General features: G+C 34.2%; 1 protein-coding gene across 1 annotated transcript in view; it reads right to left on the bottom strand.

The window, feature by feature from the left end:
* The window catches only part of CSMD1 (CUB and Sushi multiple domains 1), a gene marked incomplete at both ends in the record, with an annotated part of 996,476 nt that overhangs the window by 131,775 nt on the left and 837,699 nt on the right, over positions 1-27,002 (bottom strand). Inside the window, 7 exons of the mRNA XM_079550635.1 lie at positions 2,888-2,983; positions 4,892-5,005; positions 7,536-7,652; positions 11,595-11,789; positions 13,941-14,128; positions 18,067-18,205; positions 19,797-19,988. Coding sequence (XP_079406761.1) covers positions 2,888-2,983; positions 4,892-5,005; positions 7,536-7,652; positions 11,595-11,789; positions 13,941-14,128; positions 18,067-18,205; positions 19,797-19,988 — 1,041 coding nt within the window. The remainder of the gene's footprint in view (positions 1-2,887; positions 2,984-4,891; positions 5,006-7,535; positions 7,653-11,594; positions 11,790-13,940; positions 14,129-18,066; positions 18,206-19,796; positions 19,989-27,002) is intronic.

The raw sequence follows: 27,002 nt of genomic DNA, 5'->3' as shown, positions 1-27,002 counted from the left end.
ACACTGCAACAGAAAAACAAGCATAATATAAGGCACCCACTTCCCTGTGCCTTCTCCAAAATAATCCATTCTTCTTAAATGGATTGTTCTTAGTATCACATTTCCACATACATGACCCAAATATTATGAAAGAATGGGTATTCAGTGTGATATTACTGATATTACTCTTTAAATGGATTGTTCTTAGTATCACATTTCCACATACATGACCCAAATATTATGAAAGAATGGGTATTCAGCGTGATATTACTGATATTACTCTTTACCTGTTTTTTGATATACCAGGAAATGTGGTCATCTGACAAAAAGAACTGCACAAGCCGATGAGATACACAACTAAAAAGTTTTTGAGAAAGGAGCATTGCAAAAGCCATTATATCTGAATTAAATCTCATCTGTTGCTAGCTCAAAACAGAATGTGAAATAGTCCAAGATTTAATGTTTCCCCCTCTACTCTTCCTTCTATCTTTTGCCTATAGCACTGGCAACGCAGACTTTTCAAGCTCCATCATCACACATTCTTTTTTCTACAGTAATTATCCTCCATCTTTTAGTAAATGTTTCATGCTACTATGAAACAAAATTGAAATCAGCCCACTGGAAATGAGAGAAGGGAAGAAAGTCAACCTGAAACAGAAGGTGATAAATAAAGTGACTGACTTTGCAGACCAGATTACTCTGTTCAGTGTGAGAGTGGATGTCATTCTCTGGAGTATTTAAAATGCTAGGAATCAGGCAGTAATGGAAATGTGATCATGTACTTTGAAACATGAGAAAACAACCCTTGGAATGAGATTTTATTAAACATCACTAACTCGTTATCTTATTAAATAGTCTCTTGTTAAAATCTAATTTCTTTGAGTTATTAAAAATAAGTGTAGTCCAAATAAGTGACTGAAATGAGGCATACCATTATGCTCAACAGGAAACTTATTGTTCTACAGCAATATACGTTTAATTTCAAACAAATTCTCTCAAACTATAAGTGACAAAATATGTTGAAGCACAGTTGTTTCAACAAAATTATGATATATGTACCTACCCAGAGCTCAGATTTTTAGAAGTACTTCAATACATTTTATTTTTATTCATGTCATGAGAAAACTGAAATGGACAGTACTTCTAGAGGATAGCTGTTTAGGTGAATGTAACAAAGCTTCTCATAACAGCGTAACCTCTGAGACTTTGCTAGTGATCTGTGCCCTGTCAGTGTAGAACAAAACCAAAATATATTTTCTCTTGTTTTCACTAGAAAATGAAACATTTTTAATACTGTAACTAAAATTAGGTGGGACAACTGTTTGCTGGGACAAAAATCAAGTACAAATGCATACAATTTACATTCTGTTTTTAGTTAACTTTTTGTTTTATTTAGTCTTTAACCGCATATCTTTTCATCCTAACCGCAGGACCTATTTTCAGTGTCTATTATAATAAAATCTGACTATAAACTGGAAATTGTTGGAAAAATTGATATCATGTAGTAAATTCACTGGTTGTATTTTTAAGTATTTATTAAACTCTAAAGTGCAATTAACATTTGTAGGTCACATTTACAGTGCTTATTTCATACACTACTCAGTGGCATGTTTTTAATTTCATCTCAGACAAAAATTTCATCAGAAAAAATATGTGTCCCATCAAGAGCACAGCAATCTATTTACTTACATCTAACACAGTATTGCTGGAAGATGTATGCAAATATAATATGTCATTATGTTTTGATGAAAAAAGTTATATGATCCTGTCCCTACTAATTTTAGTTAAGTAAAATACTGACTAGATTTAGTAGGTCCTTCTAGTAGACAAATAAATAACTACAACCTGGGTAGCCACTCACAAATGAAGGGAAGCTGTTCATATATGTGGATATAGATGGCTGTATAGATGGATATATTGTAGGCTGTAAGGACCACATAAGATGAAGGTGAGAAATTAGTAGAAGGTTGTAATTTAAGTGAGTAGACTTTTGCATATTCAATAATTGATTATGGGAACTTTCTTCAAAACTCTGGTCATAGTTTTAGAGAGATAAGAGAGGCTGGGAACAAGTGATCCCACTGAGAAGGAAGAGTGGGAATTATTTAAAAAAAAAAAAAAAAAAAAAAAAAAAAAAGCAATGGAACTTTCAGAACTATTTAAACACAAAAAAACGAGCACACCAAAAATAGAAGTAAGGACTGGCAGTAAAACAGGAATACTTATGTTCTTTTAACTATAAAAGGGAAAATATCCCCAATTACTCACAGAGAATATCAAGAAGCAATGAAAATCTAAAAATTGCAATGAAAATCTCCTATATACTGTGTGACAAAAAAAAAAATGCATACAGCTGTGCAGAAATATTTTTATATTATCCCCTTGAAATGAACTTAGTCATTAAATAAAAAAAAAAAAAAAAAAAAAAAAAAAAGGAAAATCTAAGCCTAAAGCTAGCAAGGGACATTAGAGGAAATGTCTACAGGTCAGCAGGTCAGGCATGCTAATATGGGTAAGTTGATACTTCAGGAAAGAGAGTTGAACAGCTTAGTGATAAATGATACAGAAAAGATTTAAGCATTAAGTGTCTTTTTTGCCTTGTCTTCAGAGTTCATATCATGTACTACGTAGTCTAACATGACAGTCAGCAGTTAAGGGAACAATAGACCATGGAATCCTGAGAAAGTCTGGACCATACTCAAATCCATGATAAGAGAGGATTAATCAGGGATGACTGCCATTATGGAGCCAGTCTGTTCTCACTGGTTCAGAAGAAGTTCCTGATGTCTGGAAAAAGTTTAAGACTACACTTTTATTCAAATAAATAATAAGATCTAAGAAGTTTACAGAATTATACACTTTGAAAGACTTGTATCAGTATCTTCCACCAAAAGATGACATGCATTACCTTGGTAAACAAAATGGAACCCCCTTGCTGATGCCCCACTCTTAGCACTGAATCTCAAAAGAATTTGATTAGATGTTGCCAAAGGCAATGTCTCTCCTATAAAGGGAAATAAAATAAATTAAACAGGCAAAATAGAAACAAATTGTAACTCTTCACTACATATGTAAACAAATGTACTGTTAAAATACAGTTTATATTTTCCTTTTCCTTTAAGGAAAATGTAAGTCAGAATGCATAAAATGAAATTTATTATTGAAGGCTTAAAAATTGATCAGATTAAAAAGACTTGATCATTCACAAATTTTCTGACATCTATTGCAATTCCTGGAAGTAGATCTCCAAATTATTTTTCTGGAGTCTGTCACTACCATTAAAAGCTAAAATCATTAGAAAAAATTTTGGTCAAATTTTTCTGTGACTGACAGCTTACTTCATTTTCCAAAACACATTAAATAGTGAAAAGGATTTTAAAGCTGTAACAACAGATCCTTATGTAATGTTTATAATTTAACAATTAACAACAGAGGAAATGAATTTATATAGTATCGTTGCTTCAATAAAAAATATGGCCACATATTACATTACAGTATAGTATTTATAAAAACATTTCAAATTTCATATACTGAATTGACAGCTAATAAAGATGTTTAATATTCTTTGTTTCTCTCCTTCTCTATATGTCCGTAATCATAATAAATGCTTACTAATGAAACACTACATAAATAACTGAAGTACTTTTCCACTGTAAAGTTGCTGTTTCAAATGACAAATGTTCATATTTGTGTTGGATTGTATCAACACTTTTAAGAAATTGTATCAACAATTTTAAGAAGTTCTACTAAAATGAACAATAATTCAGTAAATATATCTCAGATAGTTGTCTAAATAACATTGACAATTCCTTCACTTAGCGTGGCTTAGTTTTATATTATTGCAGCTCTACAGATTTCAGTTAACAAAATCCAATCCTAAAGCAATGCAAATCACGTCATCATGAATAAGTACAAATCACAAGTTTAAACTCCCTTCAGTTATTTTCAAATGTCTGCTGTGGATATATACATTAATTTTGACTTTTTAAGAAAATATATAATGCAGTAAAATTGGGTGCACAGATGAGTTCTCATCTTCAAATTTTAAAACTTAAAAGTAAATGCATTTTGCTGTTGAAATATTGTCAATAGTTACGCAAATTTGAAAATAAATACATTAACTCCTCTTACGAGGCAAATAGCAAGATTCACTACACGAAAAGGATGAGCTGAATTTTTCAAATAATAAAAGGTTTCCTATAAATTGAATAGATATGTTCCCTTAACTATATACTCCTTTAAAAGGGAGAACTTCCCCCATTACTCACAAAGAATACCAAGAAGCAATGAAAATCTTTTAAATTATATTTTAAGAATAGAAGAAACATGCAAGAAACTCTCCTAAATACTAGGTCTGTATGACAAAAACAAAAAACAAAACATACTGCTCTGCAGAAATATTTTTATATTATTCCCTTGAAGAGAACGTAGTCATTAAATATGCAGAGACAGAAATTTTGGCCATGCTGATATCTGTTTAATTATCATTTCTTAAGGTCAAATTTTGCTATTTTTACCTGAACACAACAGGTGGTCTTTTTTTAGTCTAAGTGCGCATTTGAGTCCAGATAATTGCATTTTATGAATGCAAGCAATTTGTGTTTAAATTAGACATTTAGAAAACGTAGATGTTTAGAGGCAGAGAAGATAGTTTTACCACAGGATCTGCCCTCTTACAGAAAGATAGAGAATTCCATTCATTTATTCCTCCAATCATCCAAGTGATCAGTTCTTGCCTAAAACATATGTTTCAGAAAAATGTCATGTTCCAAAGTTTTTAGCTCATCCATTTCCCTTGAGATTCTCTTCTACTGACTTTATTATTATATTCCCAAATAAATTCAGAATGTTCTCCGGAATTCTTCCAGACAAAACTCTGCAAGAAACATATATTCTTTTCATTATTTCTTACCTGAATGGGATCCAGACAGTGAACTAAGAAGTCTAGCTTGAGAGTTATCTCCATCAAATAATTCTGCCACATCATTCAGAGCTGTTTGGAAATAGGCAAATTGTCCAAACACAACTATATTAAAAAAAAAAACAGAAAAAAGAAAAAGGTGAAGACAATGAGAAAGAAAGAGAACAAAAGAGAAAATAATCTGTTTTTTAAACCCAAATGTAATTAAATATTACTGCTTGTCTTAGTTATCAGTGGATTCCTTCATTAATTTTTTCCAAGTTTCAGGAAAGGTGAGAAGCTTAATTTATCATTATAAAATGTTGCTGTAAACTTCAGTGGTATGAATTTGATATGCTCTTCAGTATTTCCTTATTTTTTAAATAAAAACAAAACTATTTTTGTTTTTATTTAAAAAATAAGGAAAAACTGAAACACTCTCCCCAAAAGTGCACTTTCCAGTCAAAAGAAAGTCTTATTCCTCATTGTGTAACTACCTATAAAATAAGAAAGTAAAATATTGAAAAAGGATTTTATTTTCAACTAAAATTTCATTAACAACCTTAGCAATTATTTGTGAGTATCTACTGTCACACATGATTAGTTGCTTAACCAGCTTTAGTATGAGCAAGATGATTTAAACATTGAATTGCCGACTTTTTTGTATGTTTTCATTAATACTCATTTTAACAACAAACATGAAAACTGACCAAATAATAAAAACATCAACACATTACTGTTCTTGGAATATTGCTACACTCAATTTGACCCTCAACTGTAACCAATTTAAAGTGTATTAAAAGTAAATCAAGTAATTATACATTTCTTATTTGTAAATATGAAATGGTTGTAAATATTAATGAACATCAAATGAATCAAGTATCAGTCAGCAATACAAACATGATTAACCAGTAATTAACCAGTAAAATTAACCAGTAAGAATATTATTTCATCGCAACAGCTATCCATATTTTCTTGATAAAGGAGGAACCTGCTTTAAAGTTACACCTATTCCAGATTCACTCTAAAAAAAAAAAAAAATCATAGAACTTTGATGCAGCACTTATGTATCATTTTATGTACAGCTTGTATCAGACAGTATTTTCTAACTTTTTGTTAAGTTTATTTCTTTATTTATTTATTCTTAAACATGTATTCCAACCTCCTAATTTTTAAAAGCAGGGCTAATTTAGAAGTTAGATCAGAATTGTTGAAGCTTTTTTCTGATAAAGTTTTGAAAATTGACAAAACTTGAGAATCCTAATCTTATCCAAGCGACCTGTACTTCAATCACTGCCATGGTGAATAATGTTTTCTTTATGTCCAGGTAGAATTTGCTGTGCTCAGCTTGTGACTACTACCATTTGTTCTTTTACTATATACTTCTGGAACGAAGTGTCCTCGTTTACTTAGAACATGCAATCAAGAATTTTAGTCAAGAACGCTGTACAATCAAGTCTGTAATCAGATAAATTTGTCACTAAGTAAAGTTCTAATAACATTTCCTTGTAATCATTGTCCCAAGAATCTAATAATGCTAAATGACTTGATTGACCCCTTTTGTATGTTCCAGCATCTTTCACTTCTACTGGCTATTTTCTCACATCCTATACAATTCCAAGAAGAAAAAAGAATTACAATCCTGTAAAAGATCAACAAAAAACACTTTTTGACTTTCTGCAATATGCTTTGTAGATCTTCAGCACTTCAAGGCCATTGCCATGACAACAAATCAAAGGCTTGTCTTTGTCCAAAAACAGGTCTACTTTCCCATGAGAAATTTTTTTGTGACAAACTTATTTTTGATAAACTTGTTATTGTGAACTCACTTGTTTACAACATTGCATCAGTGCACCTGCAAACCCAGCAGACAAAAAAGAAAGCCTGAGAGAATTTTGGATCATTTTTTTGCTGTCTGCATTCTGCTGGTTTGAAACCTTGATCTCGGGACAAGCACTTGCACCCCCACCCATCCCTTCTCTGATTCCAGTGGGCCGATGCTGGAACTCCTCAATACAGATCTTTTTTCTCTGTCTCTCATTCTTTCTTTTACTCTCTTCGTCTTTTTCCTCTTAACCTTTCACTCATCTCAATTAGTAGCCATTGCTCTGGAGATCGCTGCTGAGCAGGGAGTGCCCTATTCATGGGATTTCAAAGATACACTTTCCTCACAACCCACTGAATGGGATGAGACAATTCTATCAAATTTCACTTTCTCTTGAAGGAAAGTCAAAACAAAAGAAAACCATTTTTAAACATTTCTGTAATATAAATTGCAAAGATATTGTTACTCCCATCCCTAAAATACTATTAAACTAAACACTACTAAACTTTTAATATGATATATGAAGTTTTTCTTTTTTTCCGATAGAATACTAAAATACATTTTTATTATTATTATTTAACAATAGTTATTGGAAGTATCTCCTGTGCAGATGTATTTGTGGACACTGCTTGCTTTGTTGAAGTCTACTGATCACCCAAGGGAGAAATTAACGTGAAAATTCTAGAATCAATTTCTTTGTTGAGAACCTTTTATTTTTTTTATAGCCAATTTGCAATTTATTTCAAATCTAGAGTCACTATTTCACATAAATGACATCTGAACTCTAGAACAATTATTAATGATTGGTAAGTCAGTAGAACATATTCTTACCAAATTCTTTAGGTACTGTTATTGAATAATGGCAAGTCTGCCCAGCAGTATAATTATGAGGATAACTTGGTGATAGAACCACCCCCTCTGATCCTGTGTACTGTCCTCCACATGGTGCTGGAAAGAAAACAGAAAAAAATGTTATATGAATTCCATCCATCCCTATCTATATTAGCTCAATCTGAAAATGAAAGAAAACCTACATTACAAAGCAACAGCTCAGTGCTTTTTGCTTGCTTGTTTCTTTTATAAAGACTGATTTAATAGCTCTTTCCAAGAACACAATTTTTATTAAAATTGCTTTAAAATTGGAATATAAGAGTTCAGTTTTCAAAGTACAGTAGTAGTTACTGCTGCATATGTAAGTGGCGTAATGCAATTACCTTGGGTCTCAGAGAAATACACGGATATGTTAACAGCACCCTACACAGAATGCCACACTTTGTGAACATATGCTTAAATTCCTTGCTTTTTCTAACATGCAGATATGCATATTAAAATTCTTCAATTATTTCCTCTGTAAAGCTAATTTGAAAACAAACACTTCACACACTTTTGTATGCGTTTCATTCATACTTCACATTAGTCTCTCATCTGTTTCCATTAAAAAAAAAATAAAAATAAAACTTAGAGTAAATACTAAGAGATGGAGCTGATCTTTCTCAGAACTTACGATGAAGTCAGCATGCTTAATTTTTCCCCATCACACAGAATTTGAACCAGGATCCCACAGCAAATTATTTCACATTACTGGTGACTATCCTTTTGAAATCTTGATTTAAGTATAATGAACATAGTTGTTACTACTGTGTCTGTCTTTTGCTTTCCCTCCCATTGGTCAAGATTAAGCAGTACACAGCACTTCATAATCATTTCACTAGTTTTGATTATGATCTAAACTATACATGTCCAATCTGTGGACCACAGGCCACATGCAACCTGGCAACAAGGCCTGGCCCCTGCTCCACACCATCTGCCCTGCACTGTTACTCTGCCCCGCCAAGCAGACTTGCCCGACCCCAGAAGCATAACCATTGCTCAGCAGCAGCCAAACATCAATCCACTATTTCCACTATTAATGCAGTCTGGGATGCAACCAGGGCATGGGAAGGGCACAGTGCTGAGCTGACTCAAATACTAGAAGAAACTGTATGCATTTTGATTGATTGGCTAAACACAGTCAAAACAGGAAGGCAAAAAAAAAAAAAAAAAAAAAAAAAAAAAAAAAAAAAAAAAAAGCAGAAAAAAAAAAAAGCAGCTTGCCTTTTCTTTTGACAAAAGAATTTGAGAACATGGTTCAAGGTTGCAAAAAGAAAAACATATCTTTTTTTTTTTTTTTTTTTGGTGTATTTCAGCTCTATTTTCAGTCAACACAAATATGTTACTGGGTATTTTCAAATTGAGTGTTTAGAGCAGCAATCAGATATTCAATTCACAAATCTGACTGTGCCTTTTTACAAGCCCTATTCTATCATAGAAAAACATTCCACACTTCACAATCACACCTTATTCATGTCATCATTTTTGGCAGTAAGTACGTTTGTGACTATCTTCAAGGCTGAAGCACAGAAGAACATTTCATCAAAAATCTCTGACAAACACTTCAAGAACTCACTGAGAATTGCAGCCAGTGACAATTGAACCAGATACTGATGCATTTGTTTCACAAAAACAAGACCATATATCCCACTAGTTTTTTTCGCTGCTTTTTGTTTACATAAAAAATATTAAAGATTAAAATAAGTTTTCTTACTTATATACCTGAACTATATCAAATATTTTATGAGGGTTGTTCTGAACGTAATGCCTCCTAGTTTATTATGTTGCCCACAAAATGAGACATAGTATGGCAATAGAGGTTGAACTTTCCTGGCAATATTCCATTACATTTTGTTGTCATATGACAGATGGCAGCAGAGAGACATCAGACATGGAAGAAAGTATAAAGCAAATAAATGTCATCAGACATGGAAGCAAGTATAAAGCAAAGGTATGAAAATTGATTTCTCCATGCAGGAAAAAAAATGCACCCAATGACATTTATCAATGCTTGCTGAATATTTATGGAGACCAAGCAGTGCTGTGAGTGCAGTAAGGAAGTGGGCAGTGCATTTTAGCAGTAATGACAGCAACAGTGGGTCACCTCCATTGCTGTAGATTTTTAATGAGCACAGCATGCAGGCTCTTGTTCATTGTTGGTGAAAGCTCAGAATTAACAGCAATGACTGTGTTGACAAAAAGCATTTTGTAGTCGAGAATTTGCTCTATAAAATAGCGCTATTGTGCTCCTTGCATTAGTTTCCGCAGAAATAAAAGGAGGCATTACTTTCAGAGTGACTTTAGAATTGAGGCCCAAGACAGTTTGTCTTCAATCAGTGAGGCCCGGGCAAGGCAAAAGGTTTGACATCCATGATCTAAACCATTACAGTGCTTACCTTAAATGCCAGACCAAGCTCAAACCAGAAAGAAAAATCTTTATTTTGGGGGGGTAATTTATTTTTTTCCTTATCAGAACGTATAAAGAATAAAAAACAGTATATCATCTAATGGTCAAAGCAAATTTTTAAACAATCTTGCTACCGGTATAAACTCTTTTCCATCTTTTCAGTATAATCAATTCAATTTAATATGATAATTCTCCCTTTTTCAACAATATTTTAGAATATCATTACCGCATAGGCAATTCTGTATATTTGATACTGGTTATTTTTGCAAAGATACAAACAGTAGACTCCTATGTCATACTAATTTTCTGATAAAAGTTAAACAATTTGTGTTGGATGTTTTCCAGTTTATAGTTTCACTCAGATGTAAGAGCATGAAGATACCTGATCATTCATTTCTTAATTTCTGCTTCTTTGGACATAACAAGAAAATTTAAAATAGACATCACTAATTGTCACCTTGGAATGAGAATTTTATTCACTGAGGCAGAAACTTGATGTTATGTCTCAGAATTATGTATAACTAATTCATCTATGATGATAGGCATATACAGTAATGATAGGTATACAATCATAATAATATAAATAGTAAAATTAATTTTATTCCTTGTAGGAAATTCTGCTTAGCTTCCAGCTAATAACCTATTTCTCTTATCTAAAATGCTTGAAAATAAAGTTGCATACTTCTTCTTCATTCTGGGTTCTCCATTCCATGTTTTTCTATTTTGGTTACAAAATAATTCCACAGCCTCCGTGCCTTTCCCTTTTTGTGGCTTAATTCAGTAGGCAGCTAAGCACAACACAATGTCTGCTCAATCCCCCAATGGGATTGGGGAGAAAACTCATGTATTATATCCTTATCTCATGTATTGAGATAAGGACAGTTTAATAAGAAGGAAAAAGAGGAAAAGAAGAAAGATGAAAAAATAAAGAAAAACAAACAAAAATAAAGAAGAAAAAAAGAAGAAAGAAAATGAGTGATGAACAATGCAACTGCTCTCTACCAGCCAATCAGTGCCCAGTCTCTGAGAAATAGCCTCCTTAGTCAGCTCCCCCAGTTTTCATGGTTGAACATGGTTGACTCCATATTGTGTGGAAAGTCTCTTTGATATGGTTGAGCCAGCTCTTCTTGTTGTGTTCCTTCCCTGCTTTTTCTGCATGCATGTGTAAACACTGCCCAGTAATATCTAAAACATCAGAATGTTATAAATACTATTTTAATAAGAAATCTAAAATGGCACCATGCCAGCTACCATGAAGAAGATTAATTCTATTCCAGCTGAAACCACCACATCCTTAAGTTGACATAATCCATAATGCTGTAAATATTCCGCTTGCATCTTAAAAGACAAGTTAAGATTATATGTGGATGTGTGTGTGTATGTATGTACGTTTATACATCTCTGTATGTAATGTCTTCTGTATCTTCAGGCCCATGCTGGAAGGACATCAACTAAGAACCTGCATTAGGTTTTACCTATCTCTGCTACACACAACCATCAATGTCTCTAATTCTATCCCCCAAAGAACTGCATGTGCCACTGTACACGACAAAAAAACAATATACTCAGTAACACTGAGGAGACAAGAGAAATGGTAAGATAATGGTAGATACCATTACAAGATGGCAGTGCTCTGTTCCATGCTGGCTTTCCATCTGTACCAATTACGCATGTAATAGTTGAAGGATCAATAATTTTATATCCAGAGTCACACTGGTAAGTAATAGTTGAACCAAGCTTAAAGTCTGTTCCAATTCTTGTTCCATTCATGATGTTTCCAGGATCAAAACAAGCTTCCCGTGGCTTTTCTGTTAAAGTGAATGAAAATAAATCTATATACACTTTCAGCTTAAAAAATATATATATATATTTTTTTTCATGGTTTTGTTTCCAGTCAGTCATTCAGTCATTTTCCCATTCCTATATGTTTACAAGATCATGAATATTTGCATAAAATTGGCTATGTGGACAAGAAAATCACAAAGAAAAGACCTAGTCTGCACCATTTTTTTTTCCCACCTATTGTTAGCAGAACAGCCCAAAGGTTCAATGACTTCCATGAAGTATAGTAGTGCAGAAGAAAATGTAATTTCTAGAATCCATACCTTAATACTATGATATTTTTAAACTAAACAGTATACTCAGTATCAGAAAGATGGTTAGAAAGCTGTCATACTATGGAATAACTAAAAATTTTAAAGTGCGTTCTTACTTTATTTATCATACTTAAGAACACCTAGTAGCTGGAGCTTTGCAGGTAATGAAGCAAGCACAGAAGTTACTTTCTGGAATTAGCTAATATTTAAGAAATCTTTAAATCAAAGTGAGTGTTGACATTGATGTTAACAAGGTTATTTCATTCATAAGGCATATTAAAAAACAAAGAAAAAAGAAAGGAGAAAAATGTGTATTAGAAGTGATTTTGTTTAAAGTGTATGCTTGAGATGATCTTAAAAAATGGAAGGGTTAAGGGTTAGAATGTTATAAGTAAATAAACAAAAACAATATCAGTATTATTATACTGTTGTCATACATTTTGTTAACAATGACTTAAATACAACACAGTCCATTTAAAACCTATGAAAAATACGTCAGATAACTTCTGAAAATAATATTTTGCTAAATAACTGAACTCTAGGAGGCAAGGATGCACCTAATACAAATGGGATGCAAAGTCTTTTTATTGAAAAGTTCAAGGGTGCAATTCATAGTCAGAATTTATACCATTCCTCCTTCCTTTTTTAAATGATAATATAGCAATATATTTTAAATAAAATACTCAAGGGAAATTTTCAAAAAGCTAATCTGGATTGGCATATAAGTCAATAAGCAGAAATGGAAATAGATATATATTTTTTAAGAAAATATTAGTTAACATAATTATAGTGTAGAATTATAAGGCACAAATTGCTTATTTATTATGATAACTTTTCAAAATATGTTGTTTTGATAACATATTTTCTTTTTCTTCCATTTTGACTGCATAAAGGCACATAAGTCAGACTACATTGAGAATAGAAAATACACAGCGAGCTAAAATATGGAAGTATTCCATTTGTAAAAATATATTTTTTTTTCAAGTTTAGAAAGGAATAAATAGACAAGAATTTAATCATCTATGGCAGTGTGATAACTGCTTTGGGAAGAAAAGGCTTTCCAATACACAGAATAATGTGTAGCGATGGATAAAAGATGCAGAATAAGTATAAAAATAATGTAACATTTCTTTTTAACTTCTCTCTGCTTCATTGTCATTTCTACTGTCTTTAGTGTTGTTTTGGTTTTTTTTGTTCTTACATTTTTGACGTGCACATTATATATTTTATTTTAATTGTCAAGAATAAGAAGCTGAGGCAGCACCTTTGCTCATGAGAAACAGCTTGACTGAATCCATGCAGAGATGACAATTAAGTCAAAGACAGCATCTGGACCAGAAACAAACCAGCTTTTCACCTGTGTGTTTATGTGTGCGTGTATTTAATTAAAAGAAAATATAACCTATTCTCTGTCAAAAAGCAATTAGCACTCTCCCTATTCTTCCCTGAAAACAAAAATGCAAATGGTCTCCTGCAACAGTTTGTCAACAGACACATATGCAGATTCTGAAGCAATGTGGAAAGGAAAATGTATTGGTATGAATCAGCAAAGAAACACCAACAGTCATGTCTTGCAATTGGGTGAGACAATTCCTTTGCAAATGCTACTTTTTATGTGCATCTCCTATTTTTATTTTTTTTTCCTGGAAGCTGAAAATGCATATAGTAATGTGAAAGATTTCATGAAAAAGAGCTTCTGTGTTTCTCAACACATTCACAGAAAACTTTTTATAACCTGTGTTTATGTAAAAGGTATCAGTTCAATATGAATATGTCTAGAATTAAACAGATTTGAGTCTCAGTAAATCTAATTAACATTTCTTTCCTTTCATATGTTACCACAGATTAGGATAAGAACAATACCTTTATAATCAATAGCAAATCCTGACATTCCAACAGAAGCATCACTGCGAAAAGCCAGAAACAGACTGTTACCGCTGCTCTCTATTCTTTCAGGAGCCTGTGAGCCTTGAAAACTGCCAATTAGAGGACTGTTGGAATCTTCCCCTTCATAAATATGTAGAAAATCATAACTGGGCTCCATATTGAAACTGAAAAGAATAAGAGAATTAAGTCTTAGATTATTTTTCATGAATTAAACAAGACTGTAACTGTGGCTGCCAATCTTCTGCCTAACACATTTTCTTTTCCAGAAATAAAAATCTTTTAAGCATGATTCACAGTGAAAATGTATTGTCTTTAGATGGAGTTCTCCTTACCACTGATATGAACAAACTGAGCTTTCCAGAAGATCTACTATAAGGCCAAAGATCTACTATCCAGGCTCCATTCACAGCCAATAAATAAGAAACATACACTCCGCCCTATGTTAAATACTTTTCTCAAGATAGGATGAAACATTTGCTGCAAAAGGCTGCATCTTACTACTGATCACAGGAATGATCCAGATAACATGCTTATTAATTTAAGCAATTTACGTCAAGTTTTTACTGGACTAAATTAGAATATATTAATTCCACTCATCAGAAACATCAATTCACCACCTTAGAAACAAGATGCTTTCCTATGAAAGATCTCTGATCTATGACAGATCTCTGTCCTGGAACTTTGTTCATATCCAAATTTAATAAGAGAATTGTAGTGAATTAATCAGAGAAATTATAGTGAATAATTAACATTCTTGAAAAACTAGAAGCTCCTCTGGACCTGCTCCAACAGCTCCATGTCCTTCTTGTGTTGGTGGCTCCGGAACTGGACACAGTACTCCAGCTGGGATCTCACAAGAGCTGAGTAGAGGGGTAGAATCACCTCCTGTGACCCGCTGGTGACGCTTCTCTTGATGCAGTCCAGGATACGGCTGGCCTTCCGGGCTGCAAGCTCAGGTTGAGTCATTCATCAACTGACACTCCCAAATCCCTCTCCTCATAGCTGCTCTCAAGCCATTTTCTTCCTACCCTGTACTGGAATTGCCTGACCCAAGTGCAGGACCTTGCACTTGGCCTCACTGAACTTGAACACTGAACTTGAAGTTGGCATGGTCCCATCTCTCAAGGCTGCCCAGTTCCCCATGGATGGTACCCCTTTCCTCTAGGGTATTGACTGCACCACTCAGCTTGGTGTCATCTGCAAACCTGCTGAAGGTGCACTCCATCCTACTGTCCATGTCATCTACAAAGATGTTAAATAACATCAATCCCTACGCCAACCCCTGAGTAATGCCACTCATTACTGGTGTACATTTGGATGTTGAGCTGTTGACTGCAGCTCTCTGAATGCGACCATCCAGCTAGTTCCTTATCCAGTGAGAGGTCCATCCATCAAATCTATTTTTCTCCAGTTTGGTGACCAGGATGTCATGCAAGACAGTATCAAATGCTTTCCACAAGTCCAGGTAGATGATGTCAGTTCCATTCCTCCATCATAAAAGGACACTAACTTTGTCAGGCATGACTTGCCACTGGTGAAGCCAGGTTGGTTGTTACCAGTCACATCATCTTTATTTTCCATGTGCCTTAGTAGGTCCTTCAGGAGCATCAGCTCAATTATCTTGCCAGGCACAGAGGTGAGACTGACTGGCTTGTAATTTCCTGGATCATCTTTTTTTCCCTTCTAGGGAAATGTAGGGGTTATGTTTCCCCTTTTTCAATCAGTGAGAACCTTACCAGACTGCCATAATCTTTCAAATATGAGGAATAGCAGCTTGGTAACTTCATCCACCAGTTCCCTCAGAACTGACGGATGGATTTTGGTTAGTCCCATGGACCTGTGGACCCTTATTAGATGGTCTCGAACCTGATCTTCATCTACAGCAGGCAGATCTTTCTTCTTCCAGTTCTTACCTTTGCTTTCTGCAGCTTGGATGCTGTGGCTAGAGCCCCTGCCACTGAGGCAAAGAAGTTTCTCCATAGCCCTTGTGACCAGCTCTCTTCCTAGGCCTTTTATCACTGATATGCCTGTAGAATTTCTTCTTGCTCCCCTTATGTCTTTGGCTAGATTTAATTATATCTGTGTTTTAGCTTTCCTAACCTGAGACCTGGCTGCTCAAACTTCTTTGTAATCCTCCCAGGTAACCCATTCCCATTCTGCTCTCTATAGACTTCCTTTTTGCACTTAATTAAGTCCAGGAGCTCCCTGTTGATCCACGGAGGCCTGCTGGCATTCTTGCCAGACTTCCTTTTTCTCAGGATGCACTGCTTTCTTGGGCCCCTCTTCCTTCCAGGCCCTTATCCCATGTTATCCTTTTCCTAAGTAATGTCAAATGCAATTGATTTCACATAATAAAGAATATTTTATGTTCTACTTTCAACAGCTAGGAGAAGCCACAAAAGAATATTTTGAAACTTTTGATAAGACAGGGATATCTTAGTTGGGAGTAAGAAGAATGAAAAGAAAGAGAAGTTTAGAGATCAGGAACAAGGAAAAGCCATTTCTTTACAAATAATTCAGGACTCAGCTGTGGCATACTGCCTTAGAATTAAAAAAAAAAAATAGATAAAATGAAGAAAAACTTGTACGTTAAGAAAGTGGATTTTGCAGATGTCAAAGAAAATTCAAATAAGTTATTGAAAGGATTGCAGAGTTATTTCTTCACTGACATTTTATATAAAACTAGAGGTATGTTGTGATAGTGTAGTGAGTTCCAACATTAAATATATTTCTATCTCAATTCTCTAATACCAGGTTACCAGTGTGTACTCAAACACCTTTTCATTAGATAGGAATCTGTATTACTGTTCTCATCCATTTATACTGTAAATATCTTATTTGTTAAAAATGAAAAGTAGTTAAAGCATTCAGTTTAAGTCTGGTAACTAGATATATGCATACACAGATAACAGTGATAATAAGTTAAGTCATATTCCAATTTTCCTTCTTTTTTCTTTCTTTCTTTTTGTCCATCTTTCTGAAAATATTTACAAATGCCATAATCCAAAGCTTAATATGACCTATATAACAACCAGTCACCAGAACACAGGCTAGTATCCAAGATATTCTGCAGCATCATGTAGCATCAAAAGACAGGGAAGCTATAGCATAACTTTTTCTTTCAGATTTGTAAGGAAGATTTATTATGTATTGAAAATTTAAGAACTTCTTGTGCAGAATATCGAAGTTAGGAAAGACAAGGGCAGTCAAGTGTGACTACTGGAATGCAATTATTTATAACATGTACTGGAATTATAGCATAAACTGCAAATTCCATTACTCTTCTCATATATCATATTCCCTAAAACAGAATTTACAAAAAAATCTGAATACTGAATAACTCTAAGTTCCTTTCATCTTACTTCAGATGGGACATTTTACATGATTATTTAGGCACCCCAAAGACATGCTACTTATCATACCTATAATGAGACATTTTCAAGAGCATAATTTATGGGTTACTATTTTCATCACTATTCTCATTCTTGAATACTGCTTGAAAAAATACTCAAAGAACAGATTTTTTTTTTTAATAATTGATTAGATATCAGATTCCTCGTGCTTTGACTCTTTTATTTACTGTATATCAATATATTGTTAGAAAGCATGTTGCAGTCAATCAACAGAAAAAACTGTTCTTTTTTTCTTTTTCTAAAAGAGGGTGCAAATTTTGCACATCAAAACCCTCAGAACTTGTACTTCTTTTTCTAAAATAATAATAATTGGACTACACCTATTGAAGCAGAAAGCAATATTATTCTCAGCTTAAAAGTCAAATTTAGGATACAAAATGAAAGGAAAAAAAAATTTTCACTTGCCAAGATGATCACATAGACCTGATTCAATATGGGAAGTTCTTCAAAGCTTTTTTTCCAAAGGTTACAGCAATTTTTGATGCTCAGGTATGTATTTGATATTAAAAGTGACATATACCTATGCTATTTTATGTTAATTTGAAACAAAGCTATAGCACATACTATGTATGCTCCAACATTAGAGCCATAGGATATGGTTAGAAGCTTTGAGAACTGATAAGTGATGCCGTTTTGAGACATGAGATTTGAAATTCTGTTAAACAGAGGCATTAATTCAGAAACAGTACCTTTTGAATATCAACGCAATGACAAAGTCAGGGTTTACTTTTATTCTCCAATCACATTCTTTCCCAGGAGGATATGGCTGTGGATAGTTAGGTGATAAAATAACTCCTGCTGGGCCTGTCAGGTTACCTCCACATGCAGCTGCCACAATGTAAAAAAAAAAATAGGAATATGGTCACATTTTAAATTCACAAGTGTATGTTAGCTGTTAAATAGAAGTGAATTGACTTCTACATTTAATAACAAAAAATATTTGAACATAGCTTTCCCACTTCCACCTAGAAAACCTTTTTGTATTTTCCAGAAATAAAATGAGCTATTTTAATATTCAAAGTAAGCACAAGAAAAGCTCTTCATAAAGGAATAAAAATACTAAGTTGAATAGGAAGTGCTGTATATTCTTGCTGTTACATGATCCCATCTTTGTCAAACTGAAGTTCTTATGTACAGGAAGTACTTCAATAGTTTAACAGTGTCATTCACAATGCAGCCCCTTTTGGTCAAAGATATAATACAAAGCAGTGCTGATTCAGTCAGTAAAATTATCTCCAATATATATTTAAAAACTCAAATATATTAATTTTCTTGCGATAAATTAAGCTTCACTTTTAAGCACATAAGAAGTCCAGCTTTCAAAGGTAATGATTTCACAGAAGCCTACCTCAAAAGCACAGTAGTTAGCATGGTTGCACATATATTACCAAGTCATGCAGACTGAACACATCTGTAGAATCAAGCTGTCGGTACTAAGGATTGGGCATCTGTACTGATCTGATTTACTCAATGATTCTATGACTGAATGCCCATTTACGGTTGGAATAATTCATAGACCAAATGTTTCACTTTAGGTTCATTCAAAAGCTCCGGAACAACTGTAAATCATAAGCAAAATATTTACTCTGAAAGATCACTCCTAATCCAAAGGCCAATGTTCATAAGAATACTCCTTCTATTTTAGGAAAATAGAATAAACTTTTATTTTAATTTTTGGTGAATTTAATCAATGTTTCTGTAGTTTTAATATTTTATTCATTATTTTTGGTCTGGTTTTTCCTATTTGTTTTTTCTTTATTCATAAGCAGACATTACAGGCAATGATTTACATGTTTTAAGATGTTCTGATAATTCAGCCTGAGAAAACCATGATCAAAACTTTAAGATATGAATGGAGCAGAAAACACTAAATCAGGAACAGAAGTCTCACAGAGATTATTCAGAGACAAATACACTTATTAAATAGAAGTAATCAGTAGCATACTAAAATAAAGACTTTACAGTAATTTTAAAACTGATATATAACACCTTTAAGAGAACTCCTAAAGTTTCTAATATTTTCATGTCTGCAGTAAAGACTATTTTTGTCTGCTTTCCCCTTCAAGATCACGTCAAATATAAGGAAAAATAAAGATTTGTTCACACTTTTTCCCCCAAATATACCTTTTTCTCTTTTCCTTTTCCTTTTCCTTTTCCTCCTCCCCCTTCCCTTTCCTCTTTTTTATTTTGACCAGATAGGGAGAAATAGAATTTGCACATCAGAGAAAGTGCATGAATCACCCAGACCTTTACACACCAAGTCTTTTGATTTTTATTTAAAGATTTTTAATTTACCAATTATGCAAGTAAACACTTGTTTAGTAAACACTTTCATATTATTATGTACACATCATCCACTAGTTGAATAAGAAATATAATCTGTATTATTCTGAAGTGGAGAATAACATCATCTCATTACCTATGCATGTAGGAGGATCAGGTTGCCAGAAGAATCGGTTATTCAGTTGCACACATGTAATTTTAGCTTGTCCTTGAAGCTGATAACCAGGGTCACATTGAAAGGTAGTAGTATCCCCAGGCTCTCTGCTGTCTCCGTATCTGGTACCATTCTGTGGTGTTCCAGGATCGTTACAGGTTGATGCTATAGAAGCTTTAAGGAATCATGAAATAAAAGGTTAATGATGTAGATACTACACATCTCTAATCAAAAGCACAGTATTTTTACAAGAGCATTCCAAACAAGGCAGTAGTATTTATTCATTATCTATCATTGGTATGAATTTTGTTCTTTTCTTTCTATGAGAATTTGCCCACTGAAATGCATCACAATTATCCCAGCTTCCTTAGTATAAAATATGGCTTGAGCCAAACAAACACAAGCTTTTCTTTCTTTCTTTCTTTCTTTCTTTCTTTCTTTCTTTCTTTCTTTCTTTCTTTCTTTCTTTCTTTCTTTCTTTCTTTCTTTCTTTCTTTCTTTCTTTCTTCTTCCTTCCTTCCTTCCTTCCTTCCTTCCTTCCTTCCTTCCTTCCTTCCTTCCTTCCTTCCTTCCTTCCTTCCTTCCTTCCTTCCTTCCTTCCTTCCTTCCTTCCTTCCTTCCTTCCTTCCTTCCTTCCTTCCTTCCTTCCTTCCTTCCTTCCTTCCTTCCTTCCTTCCTTCCTTCCTTCCTTCCTTCCTTCCTTCCTTCCTTCCTTCCTTCCTTCCTTCCTTCCTTCCTTCCTTCCTTCCTTCCTTCCTTCCTTCCTTCCTTCCTTCCTTCCTTCCTTCCTTCCTTCCTTCCTTCCTTCCTTCCTTCCTTCCTTCCTTCCTTCCTTCCTTCCTTCCTTCCTTCCTTCCTTCCTTCCTTCCTTCCTTCCTTCCTTCCTTCCTTCCTTCCTTCCTTCCTTCCTTCCTTCCTTCCTTCCTTCCTTCCTTCCTTCCTTCCTTCCTTCCTTCCTTCCTTCCTTCCTTCCTTCCTTCCTTCCTTCCTTCCTTCCTTCCTTCCTTCCTTCCTTCCTTCCTTCCTTCCTTCCTTCCTTCCTTCCTTCCTTCCTTCCTTCCTTCCTTCCTTCCTTCCTTCCTTCCTTCCTTCCTTCCTTCCTTCCTTCCTTCCTTCCTTCCTTCCTTCCTTCCTTCCTTCCTTCCTTCCTTCCTTCCTTCCTTCCTTCCTTCCTTCCTTCCTTCCTTCCTTCCTTCCTTCCTTCCTCCCTCCCTCCCTCCCTCCCTCCCTCCCTCCCTCCCTCCCTCCCTCCCTCCCTCCCTCCCTCCCTCCCTCCCTCCCTTGCTTCCTTTCTTGCTTGCTTCCTTTCTCGCTTGCTTCCTTTCTTTCTTCCTTTCTTTCTTCCTTTCTTTCTTCCTTTCTTTCTTTCTTCCTTTCTTTCTTCCTTTCTTTCCTTCAATCCATCCATCCATCCATCCATCCATCCATCCATCCATCCATCCATCCATCCATCCATCCATCCATCCATCCACAATGCAACACAAGATCTAGTAACTCCTTTTTTAAATTGCAATATTTCAGTTATCAAAGCAAATTTCCTTATGCACTTTGATACCTTTTTGCACAATAGGGTAAGTAACATAATAACACTGCTGTATAGTCTTAATATCCATATCCAGCATGTAAATGTTATGCTTGCCCATCTGGCTGAAATAAAAGCAGTTTTAAGTAGTCCTGAATTTTCCTTTTCAGGGACATGCAATAACTTTTTCAAAGTATGCTTATATTAATCAATTTCTGTTCTAGTTGTTACCCAAACATCTATTTTAGCAAACAGATTCCAGTGGGTGCAGAGAAAAAATTAATACTCATATTCCTTTTATGTTTTCTCAATCTATGCAAACATCTCTCATATTTTCAGGCTCTTGAGTTTGGATATAGATTTTGCTTTGTAAAAATGATTAATATATATTCGAGTAGAACCATCACTATGGTATGACATAAAGCAACTAGCTCTCCAGAAAAGTACATACACAAATCTGTATTCATTACTGGAAGAAGAAGAGGCGAGGTTTCTTCTACTGGCCGCAAGTATTCAATATCCTGAGCTGCTGTAAAACACTGTAGGAAGGAAGGTCCCATCTCTGCAGACTCCTGAGCTGCACTATGATTGCCATCACTCTAGACTGTTTCACCCGGTCATGTCCTTTTCAAAAACTTGGCCACAATTGTAAGAAAAGGCAAATAAAGAAGTCAAAAACCTAGTGTCAGAATAACTAACTGGTGAGCATCTACAAACAAGTCCCTCTATCCTTTTCACTGTCTTCATTCAGTCTAGTTTAAACTTCTTGTACCCAAGATCAAAGACATGTTAAGTCTGCTCCACCCACCTTTCTTCTCATCTGTATTCACTTCACTCATTCACCACAAGGGGAATGCTTGAAAAATATAAAAATATCAACAATAATTTTTTTTCTTCTAGTATGACTCAGTTATACTCTCTGCACGCTCACACTTCAAACAATCAATTTATTCTTGAACTAATTCATAACCAGCTTGATTTTAAATCTGATGCCCTTTCAAAGTGTAATTTTGTTCTCATCTGTAAGATACGATCAGACCAATAACAAGGACTCAGAGATAAACTGATATAATTTATTGAAAGCATATATGACATTGTTAAATCTGTTTTCTACCACTTTCTTGGTTGATAAGCTAATATTATCATTACTTATGATAATATATGTTGGCTGCACATTTTCCTACACTTTGAGAAAGAAGTGGCTATGCCTTTGGAGCAGTATGTAGCATATCAAGCAATTAGGTTACAGTAAAGCACTAAAAATTACAGGTCCAAAAAAAGAGTAGGAGCATAATTATGCTTCGTGATCAGTTTCTATCGCTACAAATAGAGAGGGCATAGTCTCTTCCGAGCTTCTTTATGTAGTATTAAATGTCACTGAGAAAAATTCTGTACTTGTTTTTGCACTGCTGTTTTTCCCACCTCTGGCACTACAGAGTCACAGTGAAAAATGAAATGCTATGATCATTACACAAGAGTAATTTATATAGGGCATCTAAATAATTGAAATTAGACTGAGGCTTTATTTGAAACATGAGCAAATATACACACAAAAACACAAAAGAAAAATGGCTTATGGGCAGTTTGTTGCCACTGAGACTTGGTAGTTATTTTTGTGGTTTGTTCTTCTGTAACAATCACTGCCAAATGTTTATGCTGGAATAAGAACAAACATAGAATCTGATTAGAAATAACCTGCAGACCAGAGCCAAAAAACAGCTTCTAAAACAATTAAAAGGAAACAAATATTTCTTCAGATGAGACATTCAAGCTCTGCATTTCCACTGACCATTATGCAGTGCACATGTAGACATCTGAACGGACACACAAATTTAGGTGTCTTCACTTGAAATTGCATTACACCTCAAAATTAAATATTTATTTATTTATCTATCTATCTATCTATTTATTTATTTATTTATTTTAGGAAGAAATCAGACTTTATTACGCTGGTTGTGGTTTAAAATTAATTAATTATATTTGCATTCATTTCAATTTTTTTTGAAAGGTCTGAAACAGTTTTAAAATCAAGGAACACCGTAAATGATGTATGTTAGTGATCTTTCTGCTCTGTTTATCCAATTTTTTTTCCGTTTTTTTCTGTTTCAATCCTTAGGAACATTGGTGAACAGAATTTACAGGAAGTTAACTTTCTCTATTACTGGCTGCATCTACTCCTTCCTTTCACACCAAAAGACAATATCACTACAGGAAACAGCAACAGCAACTAAACATTTGCAAAACTGAAAGAGACAGATACTAAGTTATACAGATGAAAAATTCTTATTTTTTCAAACCTGAGACCATTAATGTGGGTTTGGTGTTTTTAGCCTTTTGAAATCAAAACTGTCAGTTAATGTTATCAGAATAAGAAAATTAAAATCTCACTGGAAATTAATTGCAGTAAAACTCTAATTTGTATTGACCTGAGGTGATCTTCTGAAATAATTAAATTACTTATCTAGTTTTTTTTATTGTGCTCAAGTGTAATTGTATTCTATATTTGCAGGAAGGAGAAAGACTTAAAAAAATAATGAGCAGAGTGAGAAACAAGAAAAGATTAAAAGGAGGACCTTATGAACGTGGTTTTATGTGTACAGTAGCAAACATGTGACCATTTGGAAAAATCACTGAAATTATGAAACATCCCTACATCAGAATTCATGGTATATGCTAACCAAAATACTATAAATACAGAAATTTTATTTATCACTTTATTATTAATCATTTTTTCTCTTTTATTTCCAGTCCAAAATAATATAGTTTACATACCTTGATATGGTTTCATTTGTAAATGAAGTAAAAGACAATGGAAGTTTTTTGTTTTTTGTTTTTTTACATTGGGAGAATTTTCTACCAGAATTTATAAGCATCAGTCCAAGAACTAAAGTAGTGGCCATTACTGCTAAGGAGTATCATCTAAGTACTCCACAGGAATCACCCTGGCAATCTAAGTGACATCCCATACTAGTGCATTTTACTAAGTGTATACACGAGCACAGGGGAAGGAAAGTACTGTCATGAACTCAGATAAATTATTTAATGTTTGACAGATAACAATAGCTCAAAAAGTGGATCACTAGTGCATCTCTGTTAAAAAAGCAAATTTTTTGAGGTGTATTAGCGTAAGTGAATCTCATTAGCAAGTACTTTTTTTTAAACAAATCTTTTAATGTCTTCTTTTCTTTTTTCTTAAAAATCTTCAGCAATCAACAATTATTGCCAATCTCAGTCAAGTATGCATCGATTACTAAGGACTGATACCTTTTAAAATTTATTTCACCGTTAATCACAGAAAACAGAAGCACCAAAACAATCTTAACATTTTTGTTCCTTCTGTATTTCTTTCTGCATTTGAAAACAGCAGCTTTTTTATCATGCCAGGTACACTTGATCCTAATTAAATCAAACGTCAGACATTTAAGCACTGATGTGTCATCCAGTAAAGTGAACATTTAGACAGGCTGTCAACTTTTCTCATTTTCAAGTAGTTTTATATCACAAGATTTCCAGGAGACTCTGTAACTGCACAAAAATTACAAGTCTACCATTACTTCATTTCATTCATAGATAGTATTGAGAAACTATTTAAAGGTCATAGGTATTATACATGTTAATAAGTTATCCACAAGTTAAAAATCACTAATTCTTCTATCATCTATCTCACTTCATAAGAGGTTCTTCTCAACCCATGTACTGATATAAAGGAATATAATTAAAAGCTATCATATATATGTATGGAAATGGGTATTTTCACACTGTGATGTAACATTGCCATATAAATTTTTTTAAAAACTGAGGAATTCGGTGACTTGAAGCTGAATGCAAGAATCATAGAACTATATATTTTGGAAAACAACATTAAGATCATTAAGAACGTTAAGTCCAACCATCAGTTTAACCTACTGCATCCTATCATTAAAACAAGCCCTTTAGAATCACATTCATGTATCTGTTAAACACTATGGGGACTTCACTACTGCCATGAGAAGCCCAGCTTGACCATCATCTCCATGAAGAAATTAACATACAATCTGAACCTCCTCTGGTGCAACCTGAAACCTCATATCATCACCTCCCATCTGAGAAAAGAGACCAACACCCACCTCACTCTAACATCCCTTCAAGTACTTACAGAGAAATGAGATCTCCTCTCAGCCTCTTCCTTTCCAGACTAAACAAACTGTTTCCTCAGACTGCTCATGGTCCCTTCACCAGCTTCTCTGCACATTCTCAAATAACTCAGTATACATCTTATAGTCAGCAGCCCAAAACTGAACACACATCTAAGTACTGCCTACAAAGAGACAGTCGCTCTCCTGGTTCTGATTGCTCACATTATTTCTGATGTAACTTGGTTCCCATTAGCCTTCTTAATCACTTGGGCACGCTGCTGGCTTTTAATCAGCACACCCTTTCTGTGAGATAACCTTCCAGTCACCTTTGCCAAGTCTTGTTGTTGTTGTGACCCAAATGCAGGACCTGGCACTTACCCCTGTTGAGTGTCATGTGAGTGGATGCAGCTCATTTACTAAGTCTATCCAGATCTGAATCTGGTTTGCAAAGTTTGCCTGCCCTCAAGCAGATCAACACTTCTGCCTAACTCAGTATCAACTGAAAACATACTGAAGGTGCACTCAAACTCCTCAACCAGATCACCGATAAAAATGTTGAACAAAATAGGCCTTAAGACAGAGCCCTGGGGAATACCACTTGTGACCAGTCACCAAGTGGATAGAACACTATTCACTATGACTCTTTAGCCTCAATATTCAGCCAGTTCTTCACCCAGCAAATCATACACCTGTCCAAGCCATGGGTAGCCCGTCTCTCCAGTAGAGCTCTGTGGGAAATTAAGTGTCAAATTAACAGAGCATTAAATTAAAATACATGTGATAGAAAGCAGGAAAAGAAATAACTACATTTTTTGACTGAAGGATGCTAAGTCAAATAAAAATTCCTTTGCAAGACTTTATTTTTAGAAATGATTGAAAAGAATTAAGGTCTTTTACAACCTCAGTGATTCACTCATTCTAAAATAACATAACCAGAAGTTATTTTAATTCTGTTAACTGGCAAAGAACTCTTTTGCTGCTTACCAGTTCTTGCCCTTGGGTTCTACACAGTAACCTACAAAATACTGAGTGTTAATAGAGTCCTGCTCTGTACAGATTTCCCTTCTCCTTCTTCCTGTCTCATCTGCTCAGAGTAAGACACACGTGTATACAAATGATGGAATTAGTGTAAGAAGAATGGGAAGCTGGAAAAAAACAAAGGTAGCTAGGGAATCTTCAGACCTTCATGTGTTGGTAAGCACTGTGTTAAACTTAATAATCTTACAGAACCTCATTTTGGATTTTGTTTTGGATTTAGCCCCCAAACTGCCTTTTCAAAATTGATTTAGAACATCACTGAAAATCAATAGCATACTGTTTTTGAGAACATTATTCACTGTATATCTTTGCGTCTATAGCCTCGTGATCAATATGTTAAAGTTGTGCCCAATTTATCTTTCACCTGAAGAACACTTCATCTGTTATCAGTTCGTTTTGCCTGTCATGTATTGTACAAAAAAAAAAAAAAAAAAAAAAAATAAATCACCTTCCTTCATATTGTTTGCACTCTGCCTGTGGTAAACAATCATGTCAGTATTTGTTGCAGTATTT

Source organism: Tetrao urogallus (genome assembly GCF_951394365.1).
Source record: "Tetrao urogallus genome assembly, chromosome: 2".
In the NCBI taxonomy this organism is placed as follows: domain Eukaryota; kingdom Metazoa; phylum Chordata; class Aves; order Galliformes; family Phasianidae; genus Tetrao; species Tetrao urogallus.
Note: the sequence above shows the minus strand (reverse complement) of the source record. Positions and strands in the feature narration are given on the sequence as shown.